Source organism: Lactuca saligna, chromosome 3, assembly GCF_052625555.1.
Source record: "Lactuca saligna cultivar CGN05327 chromosome 3, ASM5262555v1, whole genome shotgun sequence".
NCBI lineage: Eukaryota > Viridiplantae > Streptophyta > Magnoliopsida > Asterales > Asteraceae > Lactuca > Lactuca saligna.
Window position 1 is genome coordinate 228,236,136 of NC_136419.1, and position 27,985 is coordinate 228,264,120.

Here is a 27,985-nt window from a genome sequence, read left to right on the forward strand (position 1 = left end):
TGAAAGAGCTTAACGAAATAAACTCTTAATAGAAGGATTAAGTGAAGGCAATGTACGCTAGGCATACGAAATGGTACGCTAGGCCTACCAGGCTAGCATCACATTTTCTGGTCAAACTCGTGTACGTTAAGCGTATAAGTTGAGTACGTTGGGTGTACTCAGCTATGTTGACCAAGTTTGACTTTTTTACTTTGACTGGGATTTGACCAAGTTTGACCTAAGGGTATTTTGGTTATTTTGAGTTGTATTTGAGATTGGTTACTATTTGATGAATATGTTATGGGTAGAGATGATATTCGGAGCAGATACCTATTCAGCTTTTTGTTCAAGCTGAGAGGTGAGTTTTCCTCAATGTACATATGGGTCGAAGGCAACAAGGCCGACCCATTGGATTAGATATCCTGTTTTGTTGTGTGTTATTATGTTGAGATATGTGTTTACTGGTTATGTGATTAGACTGGTAGATCTATATGACTACATGTGTTTACTGATTATTGATTGATATTATATATGTCGACATGTTAAGGTTTGATGGGTTGAGGCAGACCAGCTGGTGCTGAAGGCCAAGATACACAGGGCAACCCTGATAGACTAAAGTTTTGCAAGGCGGTCTAGTCAGTTCGACTACTCTAAGAGCGGTCCAGATAGTCTTTAGGCCTGCGAGCCGGTCCAATCATGATGAAGGCTCATGTATGCATGTTTTTGTTTTGTATGGTTGTGTGTGGTACTTTTGGGGAACTCACTAAGCTTTGGCTTACAGTTTCAGCTTGTTGTTTCAGGTATTTCAGAGGTTCGGGGGAAAGCAAATGCATGATCATGCACATTCCTTCGGATTTTATGTTACTAGATTTTGGAATACTCTGATTTATGACTTATACTTTTGAAACAACGTTTTGTAAAAAATTATGGTGTTTAGGTTGTTTCTGAAAAATGAAAAAATTTACTCTGATTTTTAGGATGTTACACTATGGTAAAGGTGGTCCATCATGTGTGTTGTTGATGCTCGTGGGTTGTATGACATGGAAGAATGTTCTAGAAGATGCTACATGGTGGATTTTTATTGGTTGAAACTTTTCATATGCATATGGGCCAATGGGCTTGTCCCATTAGGGTTTTAGGTCTGATCCCTCAACTATAAATAGAGATGCCTGTTGAGTCATTTGATGTATCTTGGATCTTAAATTCTAAAGTGCTAGGCAAATCTCTATGAAAACTGTATTTGTAACCTCTGTTTGAGAGCTCTGAAATAAAGAATACTCCCCTCCTGTCCGTGGATGTAGGTTACCTTTACCAAACCACGTAAATACTATGTCTTGTGTGCTTATAGTTTTGCTAGTTATCCACTTTACTTCCTAACACATGTTATATGAGGCATTAACTTTGCTTTGTTTTTCTTTATTTTTCATGGCTTAGCTTTCCTTGACATAGATCTATATTCCTCCTATCAAGACAAGCATGTACATACATACATATAGCCCTATGTTCGTGTAAGTATTCTTGTTCTTGGTCTCTTGATACTTAGTACACATCACATGTTCTTTATTATTAAAGACAGACTCGGGCAACTGGAAAGAGAAGAAACGAGAGACTCTCATGCTTTGTTGTTTCCTACACAGATAAATATTTTGCTCCCATTAAATATAAGGTTTTTAAATCGAGATAATTTTTCACTCTCCATTTTTCCTTCTGTTTTCTAGACGTTTTTCCTCATATGTTTCTGTAAACCCACCCATAAGTGATTATTAATCGAATATTATACATGAATACAATAACCATGTGTATGTTAATCTCTAATAAAGGTGTGTTCTTGTTTATTTTTTTTATTATTTCTTTTAAGAAAAGGAAGGATGGAAATCTTTGTCACAAAGACTGTCATGGATGTGTTTTCAACTTGTTATGGCTTCTGTATGTGATAGATTTTATACATTTTAATAAAGCTTACTTCTTATAGAGTAATAAAGGTAATAATATAATTGAAATGGACATTAGGATCCTTCCAAAAAGAAGGATTTAACAGATACAATTCATAGTGGATCTTGAAGGGTTTTGAAACAAGGATTTTGACTAGAAAGAAGGAAATAGATTTGGTCAAAACCGGTGATTTTAAACGATCTAATAATGAGGATTCATAGTGTTTAGGATTATAATTTTGTTGTAAAGTTAATATAAGGGTACATAATAAAATAGTTTTCATCTCTAATAAGCACAAGTTCAAGGGAAACAAACTTATTCAGAAGTGCTTATTATGAGGTACCAAACCGAAATAAGAAAAAGTTCGTATTATTTTGATGCAATTGATAGCATTGATAACCACACAAACGAAGTAACTGTCACATGTAGTAACTAATGTTGATAACATATTAATGACCTTTAGAGAATATGCTTCTTACATAAAATGTGCTTCTTACATCAAATGTATACATAAGTGTGAAGCCCATGCAAGTTATCAAAATAATAGTCCTTTCGACTGCAACATCAAGTTTGTATTTTTTTTCTTTCTATTATACCATTTAGAGTAAACTAAATTGCAAAAAATGATACAAGATATTGATCAAATAAAAAGACCTGAAGCAAGCATAAGGATCATATTTCATTTTAAAAACTAACCTTTTATTAAAGGAATTACTTACTTAATATAAGATCACAATTTCTAATCCTAGGGCCTGAACTTGAATGATGAACTCACAACACAGTAGCCAATAGATTTGTTGCGATCCAACCCACGAACACACGAACCCAAATCTGACCCATAAACCACCAACCAGTGAACCCGTATAAATAACCGGCTTGACAGATCATAAATGGGTTTATGTTCCAAACCCGCCCACTTGTGACCTATGTAGTTAAATGGCTCGTGTTCGGGTTGGTATATTTTTATCCGCCAATCCGAACACGACACGATTGTTAGACCTAACTGCTAACAACATATCTATTTTGAATCCCTTACTCATAACAACAATGTAACCAAAATTACCTTCCGTGGACCGTGCTTAGCACGGGCCTTAAACATAACTTTTATATATCTATTAATGTGATGCTATTTGTCAATGTATTTATTCTCTATTTTAAATTTAAATTTTAAATTTATATTATTGTTTTCATTAATTCACAAATAAAAAAGATCTAATATTTATTAAAAATTAATTTTACATATTTATTTGAATCAATGATTATAATTTCATATAACTAATAAAAACATCTCTTAATTAATAATTTATTTAAAATAATTAATTAATAATTTTGAGTTTTTAGTATAAAAGTTTAATTAGTTTTATAACCGTGGTTTCCACGGGTTATAAACTTATATATATATATATATATATATATATATATATATATATATATATATATATATATATATATATATATATATATATAATGTGTGTTGATCGAAATGTATGTTACGTATATCAAGAAGAATTTTAGTTTGAATTTATCTATAAGGCTATCCTTATTCACATTGCTAGACGTACTCTCCAAACAATCTAAATAAAAGGTAACTCATACCTTATAAATAGTCAAAGTTTACATCTGCGGATTCAGATACACAAATTCTAATATTCTTGTTCGAGTTCTAATCATTCCCTCCTACGGAATACTGAATTTATCATCGGAGTGTCTTCTCAAGTCCCACCCAAGATTGTTTTAGGTATCACCGAAGCAAAATATTGAAGCGACGTTTCTTGCCTCAAGCATCAGGCATCTCGTGAATTCAGATACTAATCACTTGCAATTTGGAAGACCACTAAATGTGTTTATTTAAGAAGACTTTGCCATAACTGTAACAAATGTCTTCATTTAAGAAAAAAATAATATACATTGATATAATTTCAATTACCTACAACCAAAATTGTCTTGACGTTGCTGCATTCATGAACCATCATTGAATCGCCAAATTCTCGGGTGAGTGAGATTGAAATGGTGTTAACATTTTAAAGATTGATAACTTAAGGGACTAAGTTATTAAGTTAGTCAAAAGTATAAGGACCTTTTTTAATTTATTCTTAACTTCATTTTACTTTTAGTAATTAATTCAAAAACTCAAAAACAGAAGGAAAGGAAGTATAACGACTGAAACCCCCGCTAACTTTGCGCTCTTTCTATAAACACAAACAATCATCTGATCTGTTGCCAGTTTTCGTTCGTATCACGCTTGATTCTACAATTCACCACTCATCGGAATAATCTCATCGGTCACCGGAGAAAGCTTCGAGTACCGGTGGAAAAACTATTTTAGCGGCTTAGAAAGCGTCGGAAGTTTGATTCAGTAAGTTTGTCAATCGATCACGTCTGTTTCTTTGATTAAATCGCGAGTGAAGTTAATCTTCTATCAATAACATTCATAATCGAGCGAATGCTGTTACTAATTACACATTACGACATGTTGTAGTAGTTATAGAGTTCAAATAATGTCATCTCGAATTTGGAATTTTACTCAGTGTTTTGCATATGTGAAAATTGATCTGCTATTAACTTCGATCTGAAAGTAGAACTAGTATTTTTTTTCCTTTTTTGACAAACAAATCGCACAAATATATAAAAAAAATCGAAATTGAATTTGTTAATCGCATTCAGAACGGAGATGAATGTTGTTAATCATACAATATCGTTCTTCATGTAGTGGTAAAGAGTTCAACTGACCTGTGTCAGTTTGGAACTTGACATTTAATCGATGTACGTTTGAAAGTTTATCTGGTGTAACCTTGGCTCAGAACGTAAAATTTGATAATTCAACTGTTGTTTGGACAAGTAAATTTGCACAAATATGAATATGATTCTGTTATCAACTTAGGGCAAGCTAGGTTTCAGTTTGATTCAGGAGAAAAAATAAATTAAGACATGTGTACAGACTTGTAGTTAACTGTCTGTTTAGTGTTTAAGTGCAAAAAATTAAGTGAAGATGTAAATATTAACATATGTTTCTATATCTAAGTCAACAGTGATGCAAATTGGTACCTAAAGAGTAGTTTCATCATTTAATATCTGTTACTTTTCTCTGTGTTTGCTAAAGCACAAGTTTAGTATCTGTTTCTATAAGTTATAAGATTGATATGTAATGTTATGCTTTTCTTTTTGGTGAACAAGTAGATTAAAAAGCTATTCGGTTTGAAATGCAGAATCAGGGAAATGTTTTACATCAAATGCTCTTTCTTCTTGCTATTTAAGCTGTATATAACTCATTTCATGACTTCTGATGATATGAAGTAAATTGGTTATTGGTTATGACCAACCTCTTTCATGTTATTTTGGAATTGTGGAGTGTGGACCATTATCTCTTAACATATCCTCCTTGGAAAATGTCATTGTTTATAAATCCAATTTCAACAAATTTATGGTTCATCCATTTGATTGGGAATGTCAGATTAGAAGATGTGATTGTTTATAATACCCTGTTGTATGTATATCTTCGTTAAGTTTCATGTGCTATTCAAAATCATTATTATTAGTCAAATTATTATATCTGTCAACTGATGAGTGAAATTTTCTTATTCATTAGCAAATCCAATGGAGACAACATGTGTTTCTCTCATAAAAGAGTTGCAGGTTTGATTAATATTTCCTTATCTTCTGACCATTTTTATTCACTACAACCTGTTATATTCATAGTAATTTTAAAGACAACATCTCATCACACTTGTCTCTTGGACTAGAAAATATGGGATGAAGTGGGAGAGCCTGAAAAAAACAGGGACAAAATGCTTCTTGAATTGGAACAAGAATGTTTGGATGCATATCAAAGAAAAGTAGATCAGGCAAACCGTTTTAGAGCTCAACTAAGACAAGCTATTGCTGACTCACAAGCAGAACTTGCTTCCATATGTGCTTCATTAGGAGACCGATCTTTACCTATTATACAGGTTAGTAATCTTAGCATACAACCATCCTTTTGACCTTTTATATTTCATCAATCATGATTTATAATAATTAACAAAAGGTATGCTTTTTAACATGTACAGATTGAGCCAGGTAGTTTGATAAAAGAACTTGCAGACATTTTTCCACAAGTGGAAATGATGCAGAAGAAGAAAAATGAGAGGAAGGTTCTGTTTACAGAAATTTTGGATCAAATACAAAATTTATCAAAGGAACTATTCACATCCACAAAGGACAAATCATGTCTCCCGATTCTTGATGAATCTGATTTGTCCTTGACAAGACTGGAAGAACTCAAGATTGAATTACATGAATTGGAGAAGGAAAAGGTATGATCCAAAACAAGAGAAAATTATAAATAAATTGACACCTGAGAAAGCATAATATACATAACTTGTTTTTTTTTTTTTATTAATACAGAGTGATCGTTTGAAGCAAGTGTTGGACCATTTAACTACTATTCATTCACTTTGTGGAGTTCTTGGGATGGATTTCAAAATTAAAATTAATGGGATTCATCCCACTTTGGGAAATCCAGGAAGCAAAAAAAGCATAACTGATGATACAATGGAGAAGTTGTCTAATGCAGTTTGTAGGTTGAATGAGGACAAGTCAAAGAGATTGAAAAAGGTTAATTATAATACTTTTCCATTACTATCAACAACTTGTTTATATTCATATTCTCTAATGCTAAATGCAAGAAACAACTCACTTTCATTTACTTGTGTATCACAGCATCTTACTTTTAATTTCTTTGTATTTGGATTACATTTCCATAATATGTGTTGTAATAGGAAGAAATAGAAGTAAGATGCTATATCAAACAAATCAATGAAAGTACATTGCTATTTCTTGCATCTAACACTATACTCTAACAACTGCTTCCAGGTTCAAGATCTTGCAACAACCATGGTGGGGCTCTGGAATTTAATGGACATATCAAATGATGAGCAAAAACGATTCCAAAATGTCATACGTTATATAGGTGCTTCAGAGAATGAAGTCACAGAACCCAATGCTCTCTCTTTAGAGTCCATTAAATTCGTGAGTATATTTAATTGGAGAAAATATATTTATAGTATTTCACTATATATATTACATAATTCAATTTGTTGATATATATTATCATACTTTCAAGATCGAGTCAGAGATTTTCAAGCTGCAAAAATTAAAAGCAAGCATGATAATGGAAGTACTCCTGAAAAGGAAGGCAGACTTGGAGCAAATATGCAAAGAGGCTCACATGACTGTTGTAATGCATGAAGCAATCGATTTTTCTACTGAAACCTTAGAATCTGGTAAAAATCTCAATTTTTATCATGAAAACTGAAATTTATGTTACCCTTTTCTTTCATTTGTGTATACCTATTATGATTAAATAAAATGTAGAGTAAATTACACGAACAGTCCCTATGGTTAGGGTAATTTGCACGCATAGTCCCTAACTTATTTTTTTAACTCAGAAGGTCCCTACTGTTTGTTTTTGGTACGCGCTTGGTCCCTACTATTTGTTGTTGTTACGCGATAGGTCCCTATCTAACCTAAAAAGACTATTATTTAAATAGGGAAAAATGATGGGGTGGATAAGGTAAGGTGAAGGGGATGGGTTTGGGTTTGGGTTTGGGTTTGGGGAAATAAATTAAAAAATCAAGGGCAAAATAGTCTTTTTTTAGGTAAGATAGGGACCAAGCACGTAACAAAAACAAACAATAAGGACCTTCCGAGTTAAAAAGATAAGTTAGGGACCAAACGTGCAAATTACCCTAAACCATAGGGACCATTCGTGTAATTTACTCTAAAATGTAAGTATGTTGGTATTATTGGTAACATAGTACTATTATGGGTAAAAGAATCATAAAGTAAGTTGCTATTTTTTGCAGGTGTAGTTGACCCTTTGTATTTGTTAGAACAAATAGACCTTCAAATGTCAAAGGTGAAGGAGGAAGCTTCAGCTAGAAAAGAGATACTTGAAAAGATTGATAAATGGTTAGCTGCATGTGAAGAGGAAACCTGGCTAGAAGAGTACAACAGGGTATGTAATATGTTCTCAACTTTCTCATTTATTTTACTTTTCTCCACTGGAAAAATTGTGATAAATAGCAATTCAATAAGGATCACAACCGTTATAATTCTGGAAGAGGGACCCATCTCCTTTTAAAACGTGCTGAGAAAGCCCGGGCTTTGGTTCATAAAATTCCTGGTATGACTCTTATATAATCTATACTAGATTCTTAGTCTCTTGTATTTTATTTGATTATGTTAAAAAAAAAAAATTATATTATTTTACTAGTAAACATGATGATTTTAATTCATCCACAATAAATACAAGTCACCAAATTAGAAACCTATGGATGAGTTTCTTTTATTTTGTCATTAGTCAAAAACAATAAACTGCGAAAATTTATTTGATGTATTGTATTACAAAGTAGACACTTGTTTTTGTCCTTCTTTATTTAATAATATGAATAAAACAGCTATGGTTGAAACACTGCGTGAGAAAGCCAAATCATGGGACCAAAAAAGAGGAGTGGCATTTTCTTACGATGGTGTAAGCACTTGTTCTTCAATTCTTAGTTTGCATTTGTTACATGGGACTTGATTATGTCTTTTTGAGTGTATTTACGTCTTTTTTAGTGTGTCAGTGTTCCACACTCACATTTTTTTGCTTTGACAAAAATTTGAATTAATATTTTTGGAATTTTCTAGGGCTATCTTTTATGATAAAATTATAAGGCTATTTATGTGTTTTCGAGAAAGTCTCTGTCCCAACTTCAGTCAATATTTTTTAAAATTTTCTAAAGCTATCTTTTATGATCAAAATTATATACGTCTTTTCAAGTGCTCCTTGTCTCATGGGTTACTTATTCTTTGTCTTGAGGATTAGAAGGGTATTTATGTCTTTTTTGAGTGAGTCATGCCCACATTTACTTCTTTCAATTGAACAAAAAGTTGTAATTTTTTTTTTGTCTCATTCATTTTAGAACAACATAAACAGCTTTTGTCTCGTTACATCAGTCCAATGCAAGCCCAATGCACCAATCACAAATTGTCATCATCTATTTTTACATTGTATTCATGATCACAGGTTTCTTTACTCTCAATGCTGGATGATTACGACATCCAAAAACACGAAAAGGAACAAGAACGTCAAAAGCAAAGGGTAAAAAAATGAAAAATCCCCATAGATATCTCATGTCCTTTTTCTTATCTAATCAACTTTATTAAATTTTGAAACTAGGAACAGAAGAAACTTCAAGAACAATTGATAGCTGAGCAAGAAGCACGTTTTGGGTCAAAACCAAGTCCAATAAAGAGTGGAAAAAAGCTTATTAAAGCAGCAAGTATGATGAGTAGTAGTTCTACCGATAGACGATATTCAGTTGTTGGCTCAATGCTTAAAACTCCAAAGCTTAATCGCACTTTTTCCTCTTCTTCTTCTTCTTCTTCAAACGCTCACAATTTACATTACTCTCACCACAGTGGTGGTCATGCAAAAATCCACCCTGGTAATTCTTAAATCCATTGCCATCTTTTCAAACGTTCACAATATATAAAAATAACTCAAATTGATTATATATATAAATAAATAATTGTTGTTTTCAGGCAAGAGTAATTTGAGGAGCATTTCAAATGTTAAAGCATCTATAAATCAACAAGAAACCCAAACCCAAACAACACCACCACCTAGAAAACCTCTTTCTCCTGTTCTTTCATCTTTATCCACCAATAATATAAAAACCCCAACAAACACAATGACTTTACCCACAACTCCATCATCAGCATCATCCTTAATGAAAATAACCATGACTAGTACTACCCCGAATTCAACACCTTTTGCTCCTCATGCTGTTGAGTATTCCTTTGAGGAGATACGAGCTGGTCGCTTTCCTTTAAAAACCTAAGCCTAAGTAAGTGATTCGACTTCTTTTACCCTTCGTTAAAAAGACAAATTATATTCTTCCATGTTTGCTTACTCTTTTTTTTTTTGTTTTTTTAACGTTGGGTGTGTCTTGAAAAGATTTTTGGTTTTTTGATCTGTAAGTTTAGTGGAATTTCATTTCATGGATAGTTTTAAAAGCGTGTTCTACAAAATAACTTTTATTCACACTCAACAATTCACATGGTTTTTTGTAGCCCTATCAAACTCCACAATTAACATTTTACATCCCTAGATTTAGTACACGTAGGTTTTGGTTTTTATTAAAGGGTATCTAGCTCAGTATCATGTGTTGTTTTCTCTTTTTGAGGTTGAGGTTCAAGTCTTGTCATGAACATAAATAAAATTAATGAGTGGTTTAAGAGTAGAATAGTTTGTCGTTCAAAAACAAATCATTCGTTTTGATTTTATTGGTTGTACAACACATCTGCTAAATTCAAGATAATAAGGTGGTTCAAAAGACTAGTTATACTATACTTTTTTAAAGGGTGACATGGTGGAGCATGGTTAATCTTTGGTGAAGAACAAGTTTGTGGAAGGCAAAAACAAAAGTGAAGAACAAGTTTGTGGAAGGCAAAAACAAAAAGAAAGGAAGGTGCTAACTTTGGTAGTGAAGGATATAACCTTCAAAAAGATTCCTAGGAGATTGCTATAATTGTGATTGAATATCATGTTATAAACTTGTGTTGTGTTTGACATTAATTTTGCAACGATAATGATAATATGTGGAGTCTGTTGAGTTAAGATGTCTAAGAACTTAACTAAATGGGTATAAGCTTAAAAATAAAAGTAAAGCTCTTTTTAGTAGCTCTCATAACAAGGAAATATTAAGGATTGATATTAAGAGAGAGAGAGAGAGAGAGAGAGAGAGAGAGAGAGAGAGATTAAATGATTTATTAATATATTATATCATTAATATATTAATTGGAAATAGTAATAATTAATTGAGAATTAGTTAGAATTAATTGGAATTGATTTTGGATTATTTAGAATTAATAAAAGGTAGAAGAGTTGGATTGTAATTGTCTAATAGTTAAAGAATTAAGGCAATTCTAGAACCTCCTGCCTATGGACGATTTTAGTGAGCCTAAGAAGGGTTCTGGAAGCCTCCTGGGTCAGATAAGGAAACAAGACTTGAATAAGTTTAAAATAATATTATTTTAATATTCATATCTAGGGTTTCAAGGTTATCTGACAACTATATAAAGGGTTATATCCGTTTATAAAAACGATCCCTAGCCCCATATACAAGAGAAATCAGTTTCTCCCTCTCCATTATCTCTTAAATCTCGATCTTAGGGTTTCCTGGGGTTTTGGGTATGACTCATTAGAGGTTATCACACTATTGGAGGTAGTCTTTTCAAGAAAATCTACAAGAAAGTTACTAGCATCAATTGTTTGTTGCTAAAGGCATGTTTACTTGTCTTGTACTTTCGATTTTAGTAGGTTGATTGTTGTTTCATAAAGTATGTTGCTATAATAATGAAAATGTCATAGAAGTTCTAGGTTACATGTGCCCATAAGAGTTTATGTGTAAAATCTATTGTGCAAATCTTTATGTTGTAACCTAGAAAACCCATCAAAATCAACCACGTGGAGTTGAACCCTAGGAATGGTGGATTAATATATGTCCAACTCGACATGAGCAACTCGACTACTTCATAACCCTATGGCATCAAGAGGATTGTGTTAAAGATGACATCAGGAAAGGATCTGACGCTTAATGACGTGTTGTGTGTGCTAGAGATTAGGAAGAATTTGGTCTTTGGGTGGTTGTTGAACAAGCATGATTTTTGTTTACTGTTTGAGTCAGATGAGTTTGTATTAAGTAAAATGGTATATTTGTGGGAAATGGGTTTGTTGATCAACTGGAATGTTTAAACTTAATGTAATGGATTTTAAGCCAAATATGAATGAAATAAATAACTTTTTTGAGTACTTGCTTTAGTCTTCAAATGTATGGCATGTTAGACTTAGATCTGTCATTGTAAGATGTTTAATTAAACTTAAACACATACCCCATTTTCATATCGACTCAAAATATGAATGCAACATATGTGTTAAATTGAAATCAACATGATAATCATACAAATCCATTAAAAGAACTACTAAAGCCCTTGGTATAATTCACATAAATGTTTGTGATGTGAAGTCAAATCATCTAGATATGGAAATAAGTATTTTATCATTTTTATTGATGATTGAACTAAGCTTTGTTATGTCTATTTTCTTAAAAGTAAATATGAAGTGATAAATAAGTTTAATGTGTTTAAAAGTGAAGTTGAGAATCAACTCAGCAAAATGATTAGAGTAACAAGTGTTTGTAGAGGTGAGTATGTATCACCACTCAAAGAAATTTATGCAAATCATGGTATTAGACATGAATTTACTGCACCTTATTTACCATAAAAAATGGTATCGTAGAAAGGAAAATTGTACTTTAAAAGAGACTATGAATAATACTGATAAGTTCTAGATTACCCTAGTTCATGTAAGGAAAGTTTTATTATCATGTAGTTAGCTTTTAAAGAAGGTACCACACAAGAAAATAGATAAAACATCCTACGGGTTATGATTGGGTATACCACCCTCTTACAAATACCTTTGAGTGTGGGATGTTTTGAAAAGATCATCAAACCATACAATAAGGTTGTAAAAGATAGGACTCAAGACTATTGATTGTGTGTTTATTGGGTTTACACAAAATAGTAGTGTCAATCGGTTTCTTGTTGAATCTAAAACAACCGAACTTCATAAGAATCAAGAAATGCATTATTCTTTGAAAAGGCAGCTCTATGTCTTAATAAAAAAAGATAAACGCCTAAAAACAGTCGAGCATAATGAATCTTCACATGAAGAAGTGCATGAAGAAATATAGCCTCGATAGTAAAAGGGCATGGGTAGAGAAATCATTTACGGACCAACTTTGCAACCAAGCTATGCCAAAATGACTATTTTTGCAAGTTAAAACTTTTTTAGACTTTAGGCAAAGAAAAATGCAAATCATGGGGACAATTTATGTAGTTTTCTTTTGATCTTGAGATGTTTTTTATAGGAAACGGGGAAACAGAAACTCTACAAAATTTTAGCATAACCTTTAATCCATGAGACTTATGTTAAATAGAGATCTATGAGGCTTTATACTCTTGCAGTTGATAAATATTGCTTGCTATGTGATAGGATCGATTGTAAGAACCTAAAATTTAGAGAAAGTTGACTTTTAGTCAAATATTGACCAAAAGGACAAAATGGTCATTTATGAGAAAATGTAACACCTGGTTCTTGGTACGTAATTTAATTATAAAATTTTGCACTTTTGTTCTGGGACTCGGCGAGTTGGAGGCCCCAACTCGTCGAATAGAGGTTAAAATTGGACGCGGGAAGAAGAACCTACTCGCTGAGTCGGATGCCCTGACTCGACGAGTAGGCATGTCTAGATGAAACCCTAATATTTAGGGTTTGCACCCTATTTAAATGTCTTATCGTGTCCCAACCTAACCTCTATCATCCCTCTCAGTCCAGAAAAGCCCTAACTTGAAACCCTAAAGCATTTGGAGTGTTCTTGAGCTATTTTTTTGTGTTTTTGGTTGTTTCAAGCTTGAAGAAGGAAGTAGAAACATGGGGGTTCCAAAAGAAGCAAGTAGATCCAGAGGTTTTGCTTCATTTCCAGCTCATTCAAGGTAAAAAGCTTCAACATTAACCATCTATCTCTTAGATCTCTAGTTAGGGTTCATTTCCACCTTTTCTAAGCTTTTATAGAGTCATACTTGGGATTTTGTGTATCTATGAAGGTATGGCTTCAAATCTGGAACCATTGGGGGTTCTTATGTTATAAAGGTGCCAACTTTATTGCCATAAGCACCCCCATGCATCTTGTAGACTCCATTTTAGGGCCTTTTGAGCCAAAAACCCCATGCATGGATGTCAAGTTTGGAACTTTACGTGTATTATGGACCCTAGGAGGTCAGATCTATGTTTTGAATGCATCAAGACCCACTGAAATCGAGTGTATAGTTTTATACATAGAGAGACTCGGCGAGTCAGGTCGAGTTTCCCACCAAATCCCTTCTAGTAATAGACCATGAGTTGAGTTAAAAGAACATGTAGTCAGTTGGACTCATTGAGGACATAGAAATCATGGGACTCGGCAAGTGTGTGAACTAACTCAGCAAGTTCGAGGCTATGTCCCAAGAATATGAAGATGGGCTCGGCGAGTCAAGGAAGAACTCGGTGATTCCAGCACTAAGAGCATCACCTTGCATGAAGATGAACTCAACGAGTTCATGATGAACTCAACTAGTCAAGGAATAAATGTCCCAGCTAGCACGAAGATGATCTCGGCGAGTCAAGGGATGAACTCGCCGAGTCACATGCAAAGGGTCCCTTACTTTGTATTATGGAACTCAGCGAGTTGACCAAAAGTTGACCTTGACCATGGTGTTGACTTTGACTTTGACCTTGACCTAAGTTGACCATGAAATGGTAATTAAGGAAAATAATTATGTGTAGGGTTGAGAGAAGTTGATCCCGACAGCGAGGACAGTTTTGACACTTAGCTTTATGAGGTGAGTTACCTTCCAGTAGAAGTGGGTCGAAGGCACCAAGGTCGGCCCACTAGTAAGTGTTATAGTAAAGATGATTGTCTTTGTGATAACTGTATGATATGTTGTTATCTGTTATGATTATGTGTTAGCCTGATATGATTTTATGTGGTAGTAGTAGGGGTGAAATAGTCCCCGTAACCAGTTAAGATGAGCTGGAGGGGTAGGTCGAACACCCCGGTATGTTCGGCAAGGGTAGGTTGAGCACCCCGGTATGCTCAACAGGGTAGGTCGGGCACCTAGATATTCCTGGCATTATGTGTTATGTATGGTATGTGGTATGATGGGGCAACTCATTAAGCTTCATGCTTACAGTTTTCAGTTTTGTTTTCAGGTACCTCTTCGTCGAAGGGGAAGGAGCCGGCACGGTAGCAGCGCGTCACACACATGATTTCAGCATTATGATATCCTAGGAATTGTACTCTGATATACTATTATTGTTTCATGACATTTTTTATGACTTTTGACTTATGAGCTATGGATTGTTATGTTATTGACAGTGCTTTCATTAAATAGTTTTACAAGTAATATAATTAAAAACAAAATTTTCGGTCATGATTTTTGGGATGTTACAGAAAAATATGAGAATATGAAATTTTTACTTGATGAAAATAGCCAATAAGAGTTTAATTCACTTAGATGAGATTAGATGAGTAAGTTTAAGAGAAAGAATGCATGAGAAGATGCATTTTGGTCAAAAGGGTAAAATGGGATTTTTATGCTTTTTAGGCTAATTTTTGACTTAATAGATTAAGACTCGTATTAATTTGGTGAGAGATGACTTAATAGAGGTGTAGATTATGTTCCCACATTTGCATGGATATAAAGACCATAGAAAACGAGTACGAAACGAAGACCTTATAAAGGTTAGAAGTTGGGAGAAAAATGTCCCAAAGCTGGAATGGAATTAGCCCAAGGGCTGTTGTCTAGTCAGAACCGCGGGGTGGTAGGTAGGTTACCACAGCGCGGTGATAGTAAGTCGTAAGAGAAATTGGCAACGTACTATGCCATGCGATGCCATGTATGGGCACCACGACACGATGACCAAAGTAAGATGCTAATGAAGGATGCGTACAACGGCGTGCCAAGTAGAACGTCACGACGTGGCAAGCATATGCGCATCTATTGACTGAGGTCAAATGATCACCATGGCGTAGTTATGCATCAGAATATAAGGTTGTTAACCCCCCATTCTCGTCATTTCCACCCCAAACACCCCTACAACTAAGCTCCAATGATTCAAGGATGGGGAAGGATCAAAAGGCGATTTTTAGGTTCATATGTCTTGGATTAGAGATGAGAAGCTCATGAGGTAATCATTTTAACCATTGTTAAGCTAGTTAGGTAAAAGTGGTGATTTTGATGAATTGAGGCATTTGTGTTATATTAGAGTAAGAAAGCTTGTTAATAATGTTTAAGAATGTGTTTAGATGCCTTAAACAAGCTCGTATGTGATTCCCATGAGTGGGATTTATCCAATGAGAGTTAAAGTTTGAAACCATAACCAGTGATTATGTTTAATTGAGGCACTAGATGTTAGATTGTGATGAATTAGGTAGTACGGGATGCCTAGTTCATTAATTGGATGAGATTAAGAAATAAAGAATAAAAAGATAGAGTTTTGATCCATTAGGTGTTCATTTGACCTTAAGAGTCATTATGCTCTTAATAGGATAAGACAAGTATTAAGATGTTTGTATATGTGTATGATAGGCCTAATAACAAAGAAGATGGATCAAGACGCTTCAATTGAATAAAGGAGTAACATCCCGAGACCAGGTATATCTCATTAACCCTTACTTTATTGTAGTTGTCAAGTTTGGCCCTTTATTTGAGAAAAGGTGGTAGCTGAGTATGCAGGGTGTGCGCATGTGTACACTCAGCGTACTCATGTGCGTGTTTTGGATGCGGAAGCCACCTAGTACACTTGGTATACCAGAGGGTACGTTGGGCGTACTATGCTCAAAGTGAAAGCCCTGATTATGGGGTGTGTCCCTATTTGAGGAACATGATGTCCTCATTCCTGGCCACCATTCTAGTCATCAACTCCCTTTAAAACCCTAATTTTCGTTTTCTTATCTTGAGTAGCCATTTGAAGCTCTTGAGTGTTTTTGTGGGATTCTTTGAGTGAAGAAGGATCTTTCAACAGAATACAGTTGGAGTCTAAGCTTTGGATATGAGTTTGTAACATCCTGGAAATTCAGAAGTAAAGTTGAAGGGCTAATAGTGTAAGTAAGAGGGTCAACTCGGCGAGTCGATGGATAGACTCGGCGAGTTGAGTCGCGTTTCAGGTCGCGTGTTAATTGACCAACTCGGCGAGTCGCATGGGTGGACTCGGCGAGTTGGTGTTGTATAGAAAAAACCCTAATCCCGGGGGTTGAGCCCTATATAAAGAACATAATACCCTCTCCCTAGCCTCTTTACTCTCCCTTGAAGTCCAGAAACCCTAGCTTTCGGTTGTGAGAAAGTTGGAGAGCATATAGAGCCTTGGAGGAGGAAATCTTGGAGGGGAAGTGAAGAAAAAGAAGGTTGGAGCAAGGGACTTTGTAGAGATTTAGCTTATTCTTCAGTTGGAGTTTTCATTTGAGGTAATAATCTGCTGTTTGAGCTTTTGTGCATCTAGATCTATCAATTGTGGGGTTTTGTAGTATGAATGAGGTCCATATCAAGTTTGGTGTAAGATATGAGGTTGCTTCCTCAGATCTAGGTTGTTAATGATCCAGAAAGCCATAAAGTCTATGCTCAAGAGTCGTTAGTGAAGTTCTTTGGTCCCAACCCCTAGCCTTAGAGTATATTATGCTTAGATCTCTTTTGATTCACGTAAAGTTTGAAACTTTATGTGAGGAATAGCTTGTGGAAGAGTAGATCTATGGATTGGAACCCCTGCATGGCTTGGAAAGCCTCTGTATGGGTTAAGAGCTAGTGGAACTCGGCGAGTCACATGGGTGTACTCGGCGAGTTGCATGAAGATAGGAAGAAACTCAACGAGTTGGAAGAACAACTCGGCAAGTTGGTTGAAGATAGCTTTGGACTCGGCGAGTCTGTTCTTGGACTCGGCGAGTCTATTCTTGGACTCGGCGAGTCTTGTCTTGAGGTCCTAGCCTTTTCTGGTTAAGCTGAGAATCGGTGAGTCAAGGGATGACTCAGTGAGTTGAGATGGGATTTTTCAGAGTTGACGGACTTGGGGAGTCAGCGGGCTGACTCGACGAGTAGGGTCAGTCAGGACGTTTGACTTTGACTGAGGACTTTGACTTTGACCAAGAGTTGACCAGTTGACTTCCAAGGGTATTTTGGTAATTATTGGTATTTATTGGGTTCAGTCTTTTGGTATTATCAGGGGTGGAGTTCGTGTCGGAGGTTTGAGCAGCTTGATCTTATCTTTTCAGTCAGCAGTTGCAAGGTGAGTTATCCTCACTATATCAACAGGGTCTAAGGCACCAAGGCCAACCCTTTATTGGATTGTAATCCGGGTATTGTTGTTATGTTGTTGCTTTGCTATGTTTGCATCCTGGTAGTTAGGATGGTATATGTTAGAGACCTGGTTAAGGTCGGTATCCTGGTATATAGCATGATGCTATTCTAGTGGTCGGTTAGGTCGGTATCCTGTTTAGAGTATGTTATGTTATATGATCTGATAGATCGGTTTGATTGAATGTGAATTTGTTATATGATTGTATGTTTATGTGCACATGGTTGTTTGACTGGGGTTGGGTTGAGGCGGGTCCTGATTTGTGTTGTAGGCCAACATACCCAGGGTGGACCGGTTATCCCGATGGCCCGACGAGCGGTCTGGATAGGTTGTAGGCCCCACGAGGGCGGACCAGACGTAACGAGGCTCGGAGAGTGGACCAATCCGACTGAAGCCCGATGCGGGTGGACCAATCATATTGTAGACTCAGAGAGTGGACCGGGTGGGTTGAAGGCTCGGTGTGGGTGGACCAACCACACTGCAGACTCGAGGGATATGGCTAGACTCAGAGGGTGGACCAGGTGGACTGAAGGCCTGGTGCGGCAGACCAGTCACACAGTAGACCCGAAGTGCATGGTTGTTCTGTTTGGTTATGATATATGTGGTTGGTATTTTGGGGGTATCTCACTAAGCTTTCGGGCTTACAGTTGTGGTTTAATGTTTTTTAGGTACTTAAGGAGACCGTGGAAAGGCGAAGGTGTGATCGTACCGCTCTTCATGTTTATGTTTTACGATATGGTTTTGGGAAGAATCTGATAATAATTGTATTGAAAACCTTTTTGTAATAATTTAACGAAACTGGGTTGTTTTTGAAAAGTTTAAATTGGTTTGAATTTTTAGAGTGTTACAAGTTGGTATCAAAGCCTTGGTTTAAGTGAATTGAAGGAACATTCGTGTGAATCCAGTCTCAAATCAAGGAGAGTTTTCAAAAGAGAATTTAAAATGGTTTTCAAAATGAGTAAACGAGGATGCGGAGGTACGATCAGCCGGAGCCAGTAAGTATCCCCAAAAAACCATGCAAGTTATTTGCTTATGTGTTATGATAGAACAGCATGCTAGTACTAGGCTAGGGATCTTCAGGAATTGCATGATAGTGTTGCCTTATGTGTGATGCCTGCTAGCCTAGGGTTGCTTTCTATATGAGATTTCCAGTGTTCCTCTAGGAGTGAGGGTTGAGTGATTGGTATGCCTGTTCTTCACTAGGGTGTTGTGGTGATACTTGGTATAAATATGGGTAGGTGTGGAAGGTAGTATGGGCCCGTACTACTGAAAGCACAGGACCCATACGCATATACAGGAAGTCACAACCCCTAGGCGGTGTTGAGAGTCGGTTCCTGGGTTAGTGGGAGGTATCTGATGTCTGCGGTATTTCCTTTCAGTATGGTGGTTACGAGGCATGCTGGGAACGGATCCGCATCAGGATCGGGAGCAGGAGAGGGCGGTCAGGGTGGGTCAGCACCACCCGAGTTTATCGGTCAGATGAGCACAGACGAGTTGGATGCTAGGATTTGTGAGATCCTGCATGATGAGGTTGTTGCGATGTTCCGGGCTGAGTTGTCAGAACTGTTTGGGTCGATCAAGAGCGCTATAGTTGAGTATTTTGATTAGCGTTATGCAGCTCTTACAGAGACGGCTTCCTCGGCAGCTACAACGGTAGTAGCAGCAGTAGGGGAGGAGCCGGTAGAGGTTTTCAGTATCGGTACTTCGATAATACAAATCCCCTACCTGCGATGGAGTTCAAGACCCGATTGTTGCTATGAGATGGTTGTCAGGCATGGAGGGGTGTTTCTTTACATGTTCATGCCCTGCTGATCAGAGGGTGAGGTGTGCTCTGAACCTTTTGAGGCTCGGGGTGAAGGATTGGTGGAGGTTGACCACGGGATCGTATTCTGATGCGTAGCGAGCTGCGGTTTCTTGGGATCAGTTCAGAGAGATGTTCAGTACTCGCTATGTTCTGCGAGTTGAGAGGGAGAGATTAGCCTAGGAGTTCCTGGAGCTGAAGCAGGATTTCGAGTCGGTGACGGAGATCACCAGGATGTTCACTGAGAGGGAGATGTTTTGCCCTGAGTTTGCTTCTGAGCATGCCCAGATGTCTCGATGCTGAAGAGGGATATCAGGCAGTTTGTGTCTACGCAGAGGTGCGAGACATTGTTGGAGTTGCAGGAAGCCGCTAGGCGGCGGGAGTTGGAGATCGAGTTACAGTTGAGAGAACAGAGGCAGGCTCCAGTACAGTCGCAGTCGGTGCCGAAACGGTCTAAGACCGTTGATTTCAGTTTGAGCAGTCAGGGCAGCCGCACTTATGGGAAGTGCGGGAACGGTCACATCGGAGTTTGTAGGACTGGAGGTGCGTGCCGCAAGTGCGGGAGATAGGGGCATTATGCGAGGGATTATCGTCAGTCAGCCCCGGTTCAGGATATGAGGATTTGTTACCAGTGTCATCAGGTTGGTCACATGAGGGCCAACTATCCACAGCTTACTGCAGGACCGGTGCAGGCTCCAGCACCGGCCACGTTGAGGATTACGGGTGGAGGTCAGGGTGGAGCAGAGCCCCCGAGGGATCAGGGTTGTGCTTTTCAGCTTACAGCAGAGGAGGTCAGGGTAGTGTCGGATGCAGCTGCGGGTATGTTTCCTTCTTGATATTTGTTTATCTTGTGATTATTATGGAGTATTGTATATCTACTAGTCTTGTGGTGTGATTTTTGGTATTGTAATTTTTGTTCCTTGAGGGTTATGGTATGGTGAAGGGTCTTGGTATTGGGAGTTTAGTTGGTTATCACACATGGGGTTTATCAGTGGGGAATCAGGTTCCTGGTCTGAATGACGGGTAGCATATGCGGTCTGAAGAATGGTTAGCTGAAGGTCGGACTTCTTTCAAGTCCGAGATGATCAGTGTTAATATGGGATTATATGAAGGTTGTTCGTTCTTGTGGGAATCGGTTCGCGTGTAAGGGAATGTGTTATGTAGGGATGCTAAGGGAGGTTGGTTATAGCCTGGTGGTTGATATTCAGAGCTCTAAGTGGGGAGAATTGGAAAATTCTCCGGAAGGTCAACAAGCATGAGAGGTTGATTAGCTGTCTGGTATTCAACAGCGGTTCTGTCATCCAAGAGCATAGCTGGTTTGAGCAAGTGACAGGCAAGCGGGGCGGGATACATACCAAGGGTTTTGTAAAAAGGGAGATTGATTGTGGAGGGACTAGGATCAGGCCGGGAGTGAGTACGTAGGATGGAGTTAGAGTTCAGAACCCCTAGAGGGCTAGAACAGTATGCATGGGAGAGTTTTTCCAAAGGGATAATTCGGGATGATAATTGCTAGTCGAGTGGTCCGGATAGACAGAAGGCCAGTGGCCGTACCAGTCGGGCCGAAGGCTCGGGGACGGTCCAGACCGGATGAAGGCCCTGGAGGGCGGTCCAAACATGCTAAAGGTTCTAAGAGTGGTCCAGATTGGCTGAAGGCCTAGAAAGGCGGTCCAGTCATGCTTGTGACAATCATCAATCTTGAGTTAAGTCGAGTCATCAAGTCAAACCGGTCAACTCGATTAAACCTTGTGTATTAGGGTTTGTGTTATGTTCATACTGTATAACTTGCTATATTAATGGGAAAACATCACTTGGGAAAAATCTTGTGTTAGAATTTCCTGAACCTTAGTGCAAATCAATGAACTAAACTGATAAAACCATGTTGCATACTCATCGGGGGTGTGTGAGATCCTTAAACAAGGCTTAACAGGGTTTACGGACCTTGCATTGCGAAGCCGGACACTCACAAATGCCACACAAAAAACCTCTCTCAATCGTTTTCACTCTACCTCTCTCTATTCGAAATCTCTCTAAGTATGTGAAATCTCTCCCAAATCTCTCCAAGCATGTGAAATCTCTCTCAAATATCTCTTTGTATGAGAAATCTCTCCAAGAATGTCAAATCTCTCCCAAATCTCTCCAAGTATGTGAAATCTCTCTCAAATATCTCCTTGTATGAGAAATCTCTCCAAGAATGTCAAATCTCTCCCAAATCTCTCCAAGTATGTGAAATCTCTCCCAAATCTCTCTCCAAAGTTTCCCGTAACTTTTTAGAATCATTCGGGTCATTCCGACCCTTAACAGGGTCAAAAACGGCTTAAAACGGGGTAAAAACGAGAAAAATGGACCTTAGGAACCGAAACCTCTTAGAAGAGAGAAGCCTCTTAGGACCCGAAGGTCCTCTTAGGGACCGAGAGCAAGGAGGAGCCGAACCCTCCTGAGCCGAAGGTCCTCTTAGGGCCGAACCTCACCCAGGAGGAACCGAACCCGAACCTCGCTTAAAAGGAACCGAATCTCGCCCAGGAAGAACCGAACCCGAAGGTACTGTTCACCACTGTTCATTCGGCTCCTTTCGGTCGGACGCGTTCGCCTCTTATCTCCGGACCGAACCCCCTCGCCTTCGCCTCTCGCTTCCGGTTCGCCTCCCTTCGCTTCCTCGCTCCCTTTCGTTTCCCTCTGTTCATCTCGTTTCCAGCTACAGCCCCCAGCAAGGACCGAACCTCGACCTAGGGACCGAGAGGTCTCGCTGGGAATGTTTTTCTTCCCGGTTTTCGCGTAGTTTTGCGTTTAAGGCCCGTTTTTAATTATTTTAACGTGGGATTTTCACCCAAAATCATATTTTAACATAATAAACTCTAAATATTCACAATTTAATCATATTTTCATAAAAATCTTTATTTAAATAATAAAAGTTAGTGGGTAAAGTACAAAGAGGTGGAGTGTTGACTTTGCTTTACCTTATGACACAAGCAACCACTCCCACACCCACTCTATGACCAGCCACACCTCCCCACCTCTCCTAGGTCACTTCAATGTCCCTTACACTCAATTTCTACTCATTCCCACGTTTTTAGAGCTGGAACAAAACACCCTCTCTCCTCATTTCTCTCATTTGCTCTCATTTCACTAAGTATCAAGCACCACTTTTCTCTCAAACTTTTTCTCCACAAATTTTGAGATTCAAGGCTGATTTTCAAGTGTTCTTCCACTCTTAGTAAGTATAATTCATCCTCCTTATGATTATTTCACTTCATTCTACTCAAATCATTGATTTCTTACACAAACTCCATATCTATGATGTTAGATTCTCGAAAATCTTCAAGGCATCTCCAAGTGTTCTTGAGTTAAACACTTCCATTCTTCAACAATCATCTACTGAAATCACTCAAGGTGAGTTCATACCCCTACATTTTCATGTTTTCTCAAGTTTTCATGGGGGGAATACAAGTTAAAACACCAAGAACATAACTAAATTTTTCTAACAGCCTTCATCAGAAAAGTTCAACTCCATTCACGGACTATTTTGGGCATCTTAAACATTTTTGTTTTCAAAATTGTACAAGGTGCAAATAGTTCAAGTTCTTAGCTTTAAAATGACTACTTGCACATCTCCATACGATTTTTCTACAATTTATGGTGATTTTTACAAAACTGCCTATCATTTCAAATAACAATCCGGACCAGTCTGTGATTATGGACTTTTTCACCCAAGTTGGAGGTCATTAAAAATCGTGATAAAAATTATGAGTAAACTAGACACATTTTTTGAACTCTCAGAATTTACGGATCTAGTTTTCGACTTCGTATGATTTTTCTATGATTTTTCCAAAACAGTGAAGAATGGCTAAAGTTAGCCAACAGCATGTAAATATCATAACACTTTGTATTATGTTGAGCAAAGTGTATAATCATAAGTTCTAATTATTGAATGTGTTTCCTTGTTAGTTTATCATCATGAACTGAAACTAAGTCATTCATAATAAATATTAATCATTCATTTTAGAACACGTATATTAAACTATAAAAGTATAGTTTAATAAATTCATAACACTAATACATTTCCATAAAAGAGTTCTTACATATTACAAACGTTTTGGATAAACTATAATAGGTATAGTTTTATATTGCATAACACACTCGTACTAAAAGAGTACATTTATACGGAAAAGGTTTACACTCACACACATTATACGTAAACTTGCTACCCTAAATTGTGAGACATTCTCTCTATCCGTACGTCCGAGTGCGGAGAATAATTCCTGGTAGTTATAATCAAAGTCTCCTGAAGGGGGAACGTGATACTTGTGTATAGATCTATATTGGGTTTGACACCCCACACCTTGCTGCTAGCTACAGTGGGACCTGCAGGTCTACGGGTGACAAATGTCATTTCATTTTCACGACGCCTGAGAAACGTCGTGGTAGGTTCACATAGTCATAGTATGATTATAGCGACTCACATAGGGAGATAACAATTCATAAAGTTTACGGGACTTCATAAAACCTAAGTAGGTTTTAGGTTGATTTAAATTCACTTTTTATATCAATTCAAACTCACGACATTTCTACTAAGTAACAATGATTTCTTATACATTTTGGTCTTTGGTTATAAGGCTAAATTATACGGATTTTAAGGAAAATATCGGATTTTTCTGAAACAAACGCGACATTTACATGGGAAAGACTTCTACTAGGTTTTATACTAAAAACTTATGAACTCACCAACCTTTGTGTTGACACTTTTCAAACAACTTGTATTCTCAGGAAATCACTAAACGGGAAATCAAGTGCTTTTGAGGATGGGACGTTGAGGCGTCAAACTTTCCATATTTTGTCAACATATTGTAATTGATTTTGAAACATGTAATTCATACAAGTGATGTAACTTTTTCAATTATATATATGTTGGTTGTGTTTGCTTAAATTACTATTGAATTTGTGGTTATGATACTATACATGAAGTCCTCTACCCCCGGACGTTTCCGCCATCCTTGGTTTGGGGGTGTGACAGATTGGTATCAGAGCACGGTTTATAGTGAATTAAGTATGTCAAACCACATAAGATATACAAACTATAAAGACATTTGGGACTAAAAGTCTCTGATTCTTAAAACGCTTTAACGAGTCGTACTTTTAGAAAACAAATAATTTCTTGTTTTAAAGTATGCTTACACGCATTATATACTCGCATGGTGTCATAACATAGGAGAACATAAATTGAAAGAGGAGGAGTCGAACATTATTAGTACGCCTTAGCATGTGTAATCAATTCTGGGACGGATATAGGCTAATCAACTATATCCGTCCGAGAAGTAACTTACGCACACTAAGGAATAGTCGTAATGAGCGACAAATCTAATAACCTAACTACACTCCATAAAGAACACGCTAAGAACCAAATATAAACATTTAAAAATACTATAGGAGTATTTGTACGTTTCTATAGCGCCAGGTTATTATTTTCCGATATGTGCTTCTTAACCCCCCCCCCCCCCGTTTCTCGTGCAGACGATATGGCAGGATTTCACATACCTGGGGACCCATATTTTCCCAATCAGGGAAACGCGGGGTGGATCGATGATGAGCCCGAGGAGGATCCCGAAGAGGATCCCGAAGAGGAGCTCGAGGAGGAAGACGAACAAGAAGAAGAAGAGGAAGATGACCAAGAAGAAGAGGAGGAAGATAATGAAGAAGAAGAGGAAGATGATGAGATAGTCATGTTTGGGAACAAAATGGAGGAACCACCGGAAGTATTCAACCCTCCTTACATCGCGAGGGTACCCGCGCACCGTTTTGGATACAACGGACCTGAACCCCCTTGGGTAACAACGATCGAAAGGTGGAGCCGACAACAACGCCAGCGGTCACCATATGGCTACCAACGAGGTTACTATGATCTCACTCATGGTGGACCGGCTGACAGAGCTCTCCCCGTCACGATACAGCGAATAGCAAGTATGGATGATCGTGGTAGGACGACGACCGATCAGGTCCGGGAGCTAAGCGCCATCGTACAGTCTACTACTGATCGTACTAGAGACCTGGAACGAGACTCCCACCACAGAGACCAACTCATTTAAGATCTTCTCGCTGCTCAAGCAGAAACAAGAGAGTATCGGGAAAGATACGTGGCACTCGAAGAGAGAATGGTTGCAGCCGAACGGAGATTGGCGGAACTACAGGGCGCATCGACATCATCGCAGCCTCCGCCAAATAAGGGTCGCAGTGATTAGAACTCGTTACTATTCTCACGTCTTGGTAGTAAAATTTTATGATTACGCGTTGGTGCTACTCTTTGTATGTAGGTCGACCCTGCGACTAAGTGATTACACTATTCAAAGGGCTTTTGTAATGCCAAAGCTAACTTTTGTAACGATGAAATGTAGACCCTTATGTGGTCAAACTTTTCCCTCTAAATGTTATGTACTAAAATTTATCAATGAAATTTGGCATGCGTTTTATTTATTGAATGTTTGGCACTAGACATCATAACCTGATCACACAAACAGTTTATGAATAATAAAGTTTTGATAAAATACAAGAGGGATGAAAACAGTAACACTCGACTCGTTATCACTATTGAAGTCTTACCGACTGGTCATTTTTTATGACAGAACCATGCCACCAAGGAGAAGACCAAGACCTTCAGACAACACAGTGCCGCCTCCACCACCACCTCCGCAGTTTGATCCTGCGATGTTTCAGGCTGCAGTAACGGCAGCCGTGGCGGCAGCAATGTCGCAAATGGGTACCAATGGTTCTGGCGGTGCTGGATCTGGAGCTACCAATTCCATTCATGGGGACAGCACGGGGCGTACGAGGGAGTGCTCTTACAAAGACTTCACAATTGGCAAACCCGACCCTTTCAATGGAAGCGGGGGCGTCATCACGCTGGTGCAATGGATCGAAAGGACTGAGGCAGTTTTCGAAATCTGCGCTTGTCCCGAAGCGAGCAAGGTCAAGTATGCGGCATTCACTTTCACTGGAAAAGCACTTACTTGGTGGAATGGCCGAGTTAAATCACTTACTCCTGCAGTAGCTAACGCCATCAGCTGGGAGGATTTGAAAGCCTTAATGTTAAAGGAATACTACCCGAGGGGCGAAATACAAAAACTTGAAGAAGAACTTTGGAACCTTAGAATGATAGGCACTGATCTTGAAACTTATACTGCCCGTTTCAATGACCTAGCACTCCTCTATCCAACAATGGTCACTCCAGAAGAGAAGAATGTGGAACGATACCTCTGGGGGCTGTCATCCCAAATTCAAGATAGTGTATTGGCCTCGAAACCCACTACCTTTGAGAGTGCCAAGGAATTGGCACAACAACTCATAGATCACAGGGCTAGCCGTGGTACCGTGATAACCACCACCAACCGAACAAAAGGAGGGAACAACAAGAGGAAGTTTTGGGGCAATAAAAAGAAACAACCAATGCAGGACCCCGCCAAAAAGCAACAGATTGTTGCTTTCTGTGTCGCCACTACTGCTGTCACTCCAGCGCCGCCGAAACAGTACACAGGAACTCTTCCCAAGTGCAACAAGTGTAACTACCACCATAACGGTGCTTGTCGAGAGTTACACTGCAATAACTGCAACAAGAAGGGACACACCGCACGATTCTGTAGAGCGACTACCCAACCCGCCGCTCAAGCCGCTACGACCGCCAACACCGGAGCAAGCCAAACCTGCTATGGATGTGGTGAAACGGGACACTTCAGGAGGAACTGCCCCAAGGCACGGGCCCCTAATACTGGGGGTGTAGGGAGAGTCCTAACTTTAGGGCAGGGAGAAGCAGTCAAAGATCCCTCTGTGGTTACTGGTACGTTCCTCCTCAATAACTCTTATGCATGCGTACTTTTCGATAGTGGGGCAGAAAGAAGTTTCGTAAGTCACCAATTCAAACATATACTTAAGCAAAATTCCCAACCACTAGAAGATTCTTACGTCGTAGAAATGGCAAATGGAAAGGTTGAGCGCACTAACGATATTTACATAGGGTGTACTCTTACTCTAGACAACCATTTGTTCAAAATTGACCTTATGCCGGTCACCATAAAAAGTTTCGACATAATCATTGGTATGTATTGGTTAAGCCTTCCTCGTGCCGACATTCTATGTTACGAAAGGGCCGTCCGCCTCAATCTGCCGAATGGCAACATTCTCACTGTTTATGGCAATAAACCTAGTGCGAACCTACAAATCATCTCTTGTGTTAAAACCCAAAAGTACCTCCGAAAGCAATACCATGCATTCTTAGCCCACGTCATAGACAAGAAACAAGAGGTGAAGGACATCAAAGAAAT

General features: G+C 38.1%; 1 protein-coding gene across 3 annotated transcripts; it reads left to right on the plus strand.

The window, feature by feature from the left end:
- The first annotated feature begins 4,071 nt into the window (after positions 1-4,071).
- On the plus strand, positions 4,072-14,883 carry LOC145034178 (65-kDa microtubule-associated protein 3-like). 3 transcript variants are annotated; one of them, XM_078982539.1, is made up of 14 exons: positions 4,072-4,267; positions 5,498-5,544; positions 5,652-5,858; positions 5,958-6,203; positions 6,295-6,504; positions 6,763-6,918; positions 7,013-7,172; positions 7,755-7,906; positions 7,987-8,074; positions 8,349-8,422; positions 8,960-9,034; positions 9,113-9,380; positions 9,478-9,782; positions 14,747-14,883. In XM_078982539.1, exons 2-13 carry the CDS (start codon positions 5,506-5,508, stop codon positions 9,774-9,776), a joined length of 1,974 nt encoding a protein of 657 aa, XP_078838665.1. In that variant the 5' UTR covers positions 4,072-4,267; positions 5,498-5,505; the 3' UTR covers positions 9,777-9,782; positions 14,747-14,883. The 3 variants fall into 3 exon arrangements, with proteins under 3 accessions (XP_078838665.1, XP_078838664.1, XP_078838666.1); XM_078982538.1 differs by lacking the exon at positions 14,747-14,883 and adding an exon at positions 10,299-10,555; XM_078982540.1 differs by lacking the exon at positions 14,747-14,883 and adding an exon at positions 10,299-10,555 and having other exon boundaries at positions 9,119-9,380.
- Positions 14,884-27,985: the final 13,102 nt, after the last annotated feature.